We start from the raw sequence: 9139 nt of genomic DNA, 5'->3' as shown, positions 1-9139 counted from the left end.
CATGAAGCCCCTGGAATAGTGCCTGCCACAGTGCAAGCGTCCCATAAATGTCAGCTGATCCTATCATCACAAGAGGCCTCAGTACATTCCTGATGGATGAGTGAACAGATGGACAGGAAGTTCCCAGTGACCATTTGCTGAAGAAACAAATGCCCCGAGTTGTAATTCTGACTCTACTCTCCCCGACCAAGTAGCTTTGGTGAGTCGCTTGCCTCAGTGTTCTCATCTGTCACAAAAGAATCACCATGGCTAACATTTCTGGATTCTCGCTGAGTGCCAGGTGCGTAGTATATTCGTTTCCTGCTGCTGCTATAACAAAGTACCACAAACTTCCTCGCTAAAAACAACACAGCTCACAGAGCTGGAGGTGCGCAGTCTGAAATTTGGTCTCACTGAGTAAGATCACGGTGTCCGCAGGGCTGTTTCTTCGGGAGAATTTGGGGGAGAAAAGCACTTCCTTGCCTTGCTCCTAGAGGCCACCTGCCTCCGTGGCTTGTAGCCCCTCCCTCCAGCTTCAAAGCCAGCCATGGCATCACTCCAGCCTTTGCTCCCATCACCACATCTCCTGCGACTCTGGTTCTGCTGCCTCCCTCTTTCCCTCATAAGGACCCTTGTGGTTATAGTGTCCTCTCCTCCCCTCCCCCCAATAATCCAGGTTAATCGCACCATCTCAAGATCCTTAACTTCATCATATCTGCCAGGTCCCTTTTGCCATGTAAACTGACATATTCACGGGTTCTGGGGGTTAGGATGGGGCATCTTTTCAGGGGCCATTATTCTGCCTATCACAGTTGACGAAGCTCTTCCTAGGCCAGGCATCACTGAATCCTCACAAGGGACTGTTACTATCCCAGTTCTTCAGATGGGGAAACTGAGGCTCGGTTTAAATAAACAGCTCACATGTCACAGAACTATGACTGGCAAAGAAATGTGGGCCCAGCTTTCTGACTATAAACTAACACTCCTTCTCAACTCCCCTTCAGGTAAAAATGCAATATCGTTACCTCTCCCACAACATAAAGCACCAGACCCCACATTTAGTAGGATGGATATATTTTGTATTTTAAATGAATGAGTCTTTTAACTACTTTTACTTTGCACACACATAGATTCCCTTGTATTTTTTTTTCCTTTCCTTCTTTTTATTACCACATACTTAGCTTAAAACTACATACATTTATTATCTCAGTTTTTGTAGATCAGAAATCCAACACAGGATGACCGGATTCTCAGCTCAGGGTTTTACGGGGCTGAAATCTAGTGCTAGTTAGGTCTGTGGTTCTCATCTGGGGCTCAGGGTCCTCTTTCAAGAGGACTGGCTATTGGCAGAATTCATTTCCTTGTGGTTGAAGGACTGAGGTCCCCCTTCCTAGCTGACAGTCAGGACACAACTCTTAGTTGCCAGAGGCCCCTCGCATTCCTTGCCACATGGCCCCCACAGGCCACTCAGAACATGGATGCTCGCTGCTTCTTCCAGTCAGCCAGAGTGTGTTTCTCTGACTTCCTCCTCTGTTCTTTCTTCTTTTTCATAAATAAAAAATTTTTCATAAAAATTTCCATGTGTAGACATGGAAAGAACCCAAATCAAATGTCCACAGACTTATGAATGGATACACATTGTATGGTCTATCCCAGTGGTCGGCAAACTCATTAGTCAACAGAGCCAAATATCAACAGTACAACGATCGAAATTTCTTTTGAGAGCCAAAGTTTTTAAACTTAAACTATATAGGTAGGTACATTGTTATTAACTTAATTAGGGTACTCCTAAGCTGGCCTTTGCTAAAAATGTCCTCAATCTGATTGAGGTACGTTCGCTGAGGTCGACCCCTTCCAACTCTCCCATCCACACTCGTCTTGTATACTTGTTTCGTCTATCTCCTTTCCGAAAACCGACTTCTGCGCATGGGCCACGAAGTTTCAATCGCACTGTACGTGCGTGCCCGCACGTGGTATTTTGTGGAAGAGCCACATTCAAGGGGCCAAAGAGCCGCATGTGGCTCACGAGCCGCAGTTTGCCGACCACTGGTCTCTCCAAACGATGGATTATTACTCAGCTCTAAAAAGGAATGAAGCACTGACACATGCTACAACATGGAGGAACCTCGAAAACAATATGCTAAGTGAGAAACACCAGACACAAAAGGCCACACATTGTGTGAGCCTATTTATATGAAATGTCCAGAATAGGTAAATTCAGAGAGACAAAAAGTAGATCAGTGGTTGTCAGGGGCAACCTGGGGAAAGGAGAACAGGGAGTGACTGCTTAATGGTTATAGGGTTTCTTTCTGGGGGTGATGAAAACATCCCCAATGAGTGCAGAACACTGTCAATATACTAAAAACCTCTGAACTGTAGACTTTAAATGGTTACAATGGTGAATTTTATGTCATGCGAGTTTTATCTCAGAAAAAGAGTGTTCAGTAAGTGTCAGCTGTTAGCAGAAGGACTTAAGCACAAGATGACTGTCATCTGCGGCCAGGTTTGTGGGCACCTTTCACAGAAAGTCATAATTCATGACAGTGAAACAAATGGCACATGGAGATTTGCAAAGTTCCCAAGAGACATCTTGTAAAAACTGTTCCACACCCATGAAAGGCAATGTTATGTATAATTTAAAAGAATAAACTTTAAAAGGTAGAAATTTAAAAGGTAGAAATCAATGGCATGAATCTCCAAGATATAATTATTTGAAAAAATACTATGTAATTTTAATGTTTTAATATGTTTTTATTGATTTTAGAGAGAGAGGAAGGGAGAGGGAGAGAAACATCAATGAGAGAGAGTCATTGATCAGCTGCCTACTGCACACCCCTCACTGGAGATTGAGTCCCCAACCTGGGCACGTGCCCTGACGGGAAATCCAACCATGACCTCCTGGTTCACACTCCACCACTGAGCCACACCGGCGGGGCTCTCTCTCTCTCTCAACCTCTCTGTCTCTAAAACAAAGAAAAAAATCAATAAAAACATATTTAAAAAACAAAGCATACTATGGAGAGCAGCCAGACCCAAAAGTATATACTGTCTGATTCCATTTACATAAAATTCAAAACCAGGCAAAACAAATCGATGCTGTTAAAAATCAAGATTATGGTTACCCTTGGGGGTGGGGGGCAGTGACAAGAAGGAACACAAGAAGGTCTGGGGGGCGGCATGTCCTGTTACTTGATCTGAGTGTGGAGCAGATGACAGTTACAGTCTGTGAGGATTCACAGAACCGTGTGCTTTGCTGTACACATGTTACACATCAAAAGAAGGTGAAAACCAATTTAAAACCAAGTGATTCGTAACCACTGAGCCCTGGCTAGTGTGGTTCAGTTGGCTGGAGTGTCATCCAGTACACCAAAAGGTTGTGGGTTCGATTCCTGGTCAGGGAACATACCCAGGTTGCAGGATCAATCGCCAATCAGAGTGCATCTAGGAGGCAATTGATCAATGTTTCTCTCTCCCACGCTTCCTCTCTCTCTAAAAATGTCCTTGGGTGAGGATTAAAAAATAAAAAGAAAGAAAACCACTGAAAAACAAAAAAGAAACGTGTGCCACCTCGCTGTTGAACATTTCTCCTAAGCAACCCACCTCCAGGGGGGCACTGAAGCTACACCTGGGCTGTGTGCCAGCCATCCCCTCTGGCCAGGAGAAGTAGCAAACAGATGGAAACTCCCCTCCTGAGAGCAAGCGGTGGCTTGGCCACAGAGATTCTATGGCCATGGCAAACAAAAAAGGTACGTGGGCTATCAACAGCACAGGGCTAAACCCCATGTGGTAATATCCAGGTGTAGCATAATATTGTTGGGAAGGAAAAAAACACAGATTAGTCTATGTGTCCTGATGTCCAGAAGTTTTACCCTCATCACTTGCTTGAAAAGAACCAAAATTAGCATTCACTGAATATGGAGTCACCCTGCATATTGGCAGCTGCCAAAAGCAATCAGAGTTTCCAAAGGATCTCTGACATGAGCTAAGTTAACCACTGCAATGCCGCTTGCTCAGAGACTTGCCCCCTGCAGTTCATTCTCAACACAGAAATCAGAATTCTGTGAGAACCCAAGGCAGATTCTATTTCTTCTCTGCTCAGAGCCTTTCAGTGGCTCCCCTCTCAACCAGAGTAAAAGCTTAAGGACTTACAATGGCTTTCAGGCCTTGAGTGTCATGGGGCCCTCCCCCCCACCCTCTTAGCTCATCTCCAACTTCTCTCCCCCTGGCTAACTCTACTCCACCCCCATAGGCCTCCCAGCTGTTCCTCTCAGGCCAGCATCAGCCCACCTAGGAGCCCAGAAATCTGCATAGCTCACAACATAGCTCACTCTGCTTAAATGTCACCTCAGGGAGGCCTTGCCTAACTCCCTATTTAAATAAAATCCTCTTGCCTGGCCGGTGTTGCTCAGTGGTAGAGTGTTGACCCATACATTGGGTGTCACGGTTCGATTCCCGGTCAGGACACATGCCCAGGTTGCTGGTTGCGGGCTCCATCCCCAGTGGGGGGCGTGCAGGAGGCAGCCTATCAATGATTCTCTTTCATCATTTATGTTTTTATCTCTCCCTCTCCCTTCCTCTCTCTGAACTTAATAAAAATATATTTAAGCCCGACCAGCGTGTTTCAGTGATTGAGCATTGACCTATGAACCAGGAGGTCATGGTTCGATTCCCAGTCAGGGCAAATGCCCAGGTCACGGACTCGATCCCCAGTGGGTGTGCAGGAGGCAGCCAATCAATGATTCTCTCTCATCATTGATGTTTCTCTCTCTCTCCTTCTCCCTTCCCCTCTGAAATCAATATAAATATAAATGTAAATATTTTTAATAAATAAATACCTCTTGCCACTGCCTCCTACCCCAGCTGAGACATTCCCCATTCCTCTTAACTGTTTGTTTTTCTTCCACAGCACTCGTCAGGTGACTTACGTTTTACTTTTGACTTTCCCCACAAACATGAAAGCTTCACAGGACTGACATATCTATGTCTGATGCTGTCCACTGCTATATGGCCCCAATATCTAAAACAGTTTGGCCTATAGAAGGTGCTTTATAATTAACTAGAGGCCCAGTGCACAAATTCGTGCACAGATGGGGTCCCTTGGCCTGGCGGGCAATCGGGGCCAATTTGGGCCCGTCAGCCGGGGGGAGGGACCGCTGGAGGTTGGCTGTGGGAACACACTGACCACCAGGGGGAAGCTCCTGCATTGAGCGTCTGCCCCCTGGTGGTCAGTGCGTGCCATAGCAACTGGTCGACCGGTCGTTTGGTCGCTTAGGCTTTTATATAGAGAGATTATTCAATGAATGAATGAACAACTGAATCCACCCACTCTTGAATCTATAGGTCCTGTCCCTGTACTGACAACTTCCACACCTGTCTCAGCTCCAGGTCCGATCTGCCAGCTGGATGACACCCCTCAGAAATCCCAAAGTCGTATCAAACCCGGACATGCTACGTGGACACATCACCTTCTCAGGCTGTCCCTCTCTGGTTTCCCATTTCAGTGACAGCAGCACTGTCTCCCTCAGTCTCCCGGGTCAGAGAACCCTGTGCCTCGCTCCGGCCCCTGGGACTCCCTCACCCCCATGTCCTGTCTCCTCTGCTTTCAGTCTCTCTGCTCCCACTGCAACTGAGGTACAGATTGGGGTGATTCTCCTGGGGTCACAGGAAATTTCCCTGGGATCATGAGAGAGCCCAGCAGAATCATCACTCAGTTATAAAAACAGGAATCCCTCCCTTTACACAAACACCTACCTGTTGACAGGGCACCTCTGCAGACGTTACGTCACCAAATTATCACAACAACCCTGGGCCTGAATCTCATCATTCCCAAAAGACAGATAAGAAAACAAGTGCAGAGAAACTGAAGCACAGAGAGGGGAGACGTGAAGCGGCCAGTCCGAACTACTATTTCTGCAATGTTGTTGTTAAACTTCACCATGGGATATGTTTGCCATTGATTTTTAGAGAGTGGAAGGGAGGGAGAAAGAGGGGAGGAGAGAGAGAGAGAGAGAGAGAGAGAGATATCAGTGTGCGAGAGACATGCTGCCATTGTCCAGGAAAGGAAGCTGAGGCCCAGGGGAAACCCTCAACCTGCTGCCAGCGGACTCCGGAGCAGGGTCTGGACCCGGGTCCAGGCTCCCTTTAGGTCCCACAGCGGTTCTCAGCCTGTGGGTCCCGACCCCTTTGGCGGTCGAACGACCCTTTCACAGGGGTCACCTAAGACCATCCTGCATATCAGATATTTACATTACGATTCATAACAGTAGCAACATACAGTGATGAAGTAGCAACGAAATTAATTTTATGGTTGGGTCACAACATGAGAACTGTATGTACAGGGCCAGAAGGTTGAGAACCACTGCTCTAGGAGATGGGGTGGGGGCAGGGTCACCTGGAGCACCACCGAGATGGTCTTCTCGCCCGCCTTGGCTGCGCGCCACTTCCGGTAGGTGTCCGCCTTGAGGAGGTTGTCTGCACAGTGGGTCTGGGCATGGACATAAGAATGGGAGAGGGGATGTGAGGGCACCGAGATGAAAGCTGGGTCCCCCACTTCCAGACTACTCCTCCGAGCCCTCCCAAGCCCTCTGCGATCCCCCAGATTTAAGTGTCCCCGTTAATTCCCCCCGCCTCTGCCTTGAGCCCCCAACAACACTTCGCCCGGGAAGTTCACCCATGAGCTCTCCTAGTCCTCCTTCCTTCCGGAACTTCCACGGACGCCCGGAAGCTCCCCCAGTCCAAATCCCTCTCAGAACCCCCTGATAACCAACCTCCTGGAAATGCCCCCCCGACCCTCCTCACACTCCCCTGAAGGTCCCTTCTACACTCCAGACGTTCTCACGGAGCCAGCGCCCTCAGAATTCCTTCACGTCTCCCAACTCCCTCACCCTAGTCCCTCACCGAGTCTTGGCTACTGCAGGACACCACATGGCGGAGGCGGATCTCCGGCATGTCAGCGTCGTGGGCTTCGCCGGGACCTGAAGGACGCAGGAGGGTCCGAGTTTCGGGGGGCGAGGAGGGGGTGCGCCCTGCGCGCGCTGAAGTGCGCACGCGCGCGAGGCTCGGGCCTTTCAAACCGCGGCGCGCCGGCGCACGCGTCAACCCGGCGCCAGCCAGCGCAGTCCCGCCTCTCGGGAGAGTGGCTCTGAGTTCCCTAGCAACGAGCTTCTCCTCTAGCCCCGCCTCCCCCTGGCCGTATCACTCTTTAGCCCCTCCTCCCGGTGACGGTCACATCCCGTTTTTTCCGGGCGCCTAGCAACAGGAGCGGCCTCCGGGATTGGTCCCTAGAAGAGATTCCCCATTCTCATTGGACAACGTAGTCGCCGCCCAAACTGAAGCCTAGAAAGCTAGAGGACCGCAAAGCTGAGCGCATTTTTGCAGAGAGCCTGGAGCAGTGATGGCGAGCCTATGACACGGGTGTCAGAGGTGACACGCGAACTCATTTTTTTGGTTGATTTTTCTTTGTTAAATGGCATTTAAATATATAAAATAAATATCAAAAATATAAATCTTTGTTTTACTATGGTTGCAAATATCAAAAATTTTCTATATGTGACACGGCACCAGAGTTAAGTTAGGGTTTTTCAAAATGCTGACACGCCGAGCTCAAAAGGTTCGCCATCACTGGAGCGTACTGCAACAGGATCCTCCACCGGTCCTGCAGCTGCACTCTTCCCCCGCTAGCTTCCCACCACACACACAGGGAAAAAAAAATCTCAGCTCTCAGAGTTATGCCTGAGGCCAGGAGAGAGTGCGTCAAGAACCTAAATAAAACACAAACCAGACACACACACCCAGCCTAGAGTGCTTCCACCCATGCCTCAGTTTCCCAATGTGACCTGTGGGCATCTGTCTCCTGCCACGCCCGTCCACCCCTGCCGGTTGACAGGCACCCCTTCTGTTCGGGTCCTCGCCAGACCCAGAGAGACAGCCCCAGGTGGGTAGGAGCTGGAGACAGTCCGAACAAAGAACAGGGAGTATGAGCCAAGCCCATGCAGAAGGGAAGGAGACAAGGCTCCTGGGCCCCCGCAGAACGAGCCCGGACAGGCTGGGCGCTCCCAGGTGGGGCCCCACCCACGCAGGGTGCCTCCTTGAGATGAGAGAGAAGAGAGAGGGTTCTCAGACCTTGTAGCTGCCCTACACCTACAGGAAATCAAGTGACATGGATTTTGACCTTGGGCTTCAGGCCAGAAAAAGAAGGGGGGGGGTGTGAGAAAACAGGAAAGTGCCCCTCTGTGTCCTGATAGAAGGGGCTGGAAGCCCAGACTCCTGGGGTCCCTGTGGAGGAGGGGGCTGGGCACAAGACACCCATGTTCCTTTTGGATTCTGGTGGCACCTCCCCAACCCAGAGCCGCAGAGACCTGCCCTGCGATCTTACCTCAGCTCCTTCTCTCCCCGGGGTGAAGGTGGGTCCAGACCCGCCCCTCCTCGGCTTCCTATAAGTACTGGGAACCTGGGGCTGCTGGGTCACACACCATGAGGCCTTCCGTGACACCGAGCGCCTTCCTGCTGGCCTTCACGCTGCTGGGCACCCTGCTGGGTCTCGGTAAGTGACCAGAGGCTCGGCCTCCTGGCAACCTCCTCGGGAAAGGGAGGACCAGGAGAGAGCAGCCAGCAAGGTCTCTCCGAGGGAAAGAGCAGGCGTCCTGGGAATTCAGGTTCATGTTGAAGGCAGAAGCTAAGGGAAGAGAAAGACTGGGGCCCGAGAGAGGAAAAGCTCAAAGGCTCTTGGATTGGATCTCTGAGAGAGGAGGGGGCGTGGTGGCTCTGGGTCCTCCGTCCCCCAGGAGGGGGGGTCTCAAAATAAGACATTTAAACTCTAGAAAATCAGATAAGAGCATGATTAAGAAGGGAAAAAAATTTTTATAATTTTTTAAATATATATATAATTTTATTTCAGAGAGGAAGGGAGAGGGAGAGAGAGATAGAAAAACATCAATGGAGAGAGAGAATCATTGACCAGCTGCCTCCTGCACACCCCGCACTGGGGATGGAGCCTGCAACCCGGGCATGTGCTCTTGGCTGGAATCGAACCCGGGACCCTCCAGTCCGCAGGCCGAAGCTCTATCTGCTGAGCCAAACCGGCCTGGGCAAGAAGGGAAATTTTAAAAAACTGGGGGGAGAGGGAGAGATTACCTTTTTTCCTGGACTCTAGGGAGATCAA

At 49.9% G+C, this 9139-nt stretch overlaps 2 protein-coding genes across 2 annotated transcripts in view; one reads left to right on the top strand and one right to left on the bottom strand.

Annotated features, from left to right (window-relative positions):
- Nucleotides 1-7107, bottom strand: part of XRCC1 (X-ray repair cross complementing 1) — a 28037-nt gene extending 20930 nt beyond the window's left edge. Inside the window, 2 exon segments of the mRNA XM_023743570.1 lie at nt 6371-6463; nt 6877-7107. Coding sequence (XP_023599338.1) covers nt 6371-6463; nt 6877-6927 — 144 coding nt within the window. The 5' untranslated portion in view covers nt 6928-7107.
- A 1209-nt stretch (nt 7108-8316) lies between these two features.
- Nucleotides 8317-9139, top strand: part of PINLYP (phospholipase A2 inhibitor and LY6/PLAUR domain containing) — a 4307-nt gene continuing 3484 nt past the window's right edge. The window contains exon 1 of the mRNA XM_006102166.3: nt 8317-8521. Within this exon, the coding sequence (XP_006102228.2) occupies nt 8452-8521 (70 nt within the window). The 5' untranslated portion in view covers nt 8317-8451. The remainder of the gene's footprint in view (nt 8522-9139) is intronic.

Source organism: Myotis lucifugus, unplaced genomic scaffold (assembly GCF_000147115.1).
Source record: "Myotis lucifugus unplaced genomic scaffold, Myoluc2.0 scaffold_402, whole genome shotgun sequence".
In the NCBI taxonomy this organism is placed as follows: domain Eukaryota; kingdom Metazoa; phylum Chordata; class Mammalia; order Chiroptera; family Vespertilionidae; genus Myotis; species Myotis lucifugus.
Note: the sequence above shows the minus strand (reverse complement) of the source record. Positions and strands in the feature narration are given on the sequence as shown.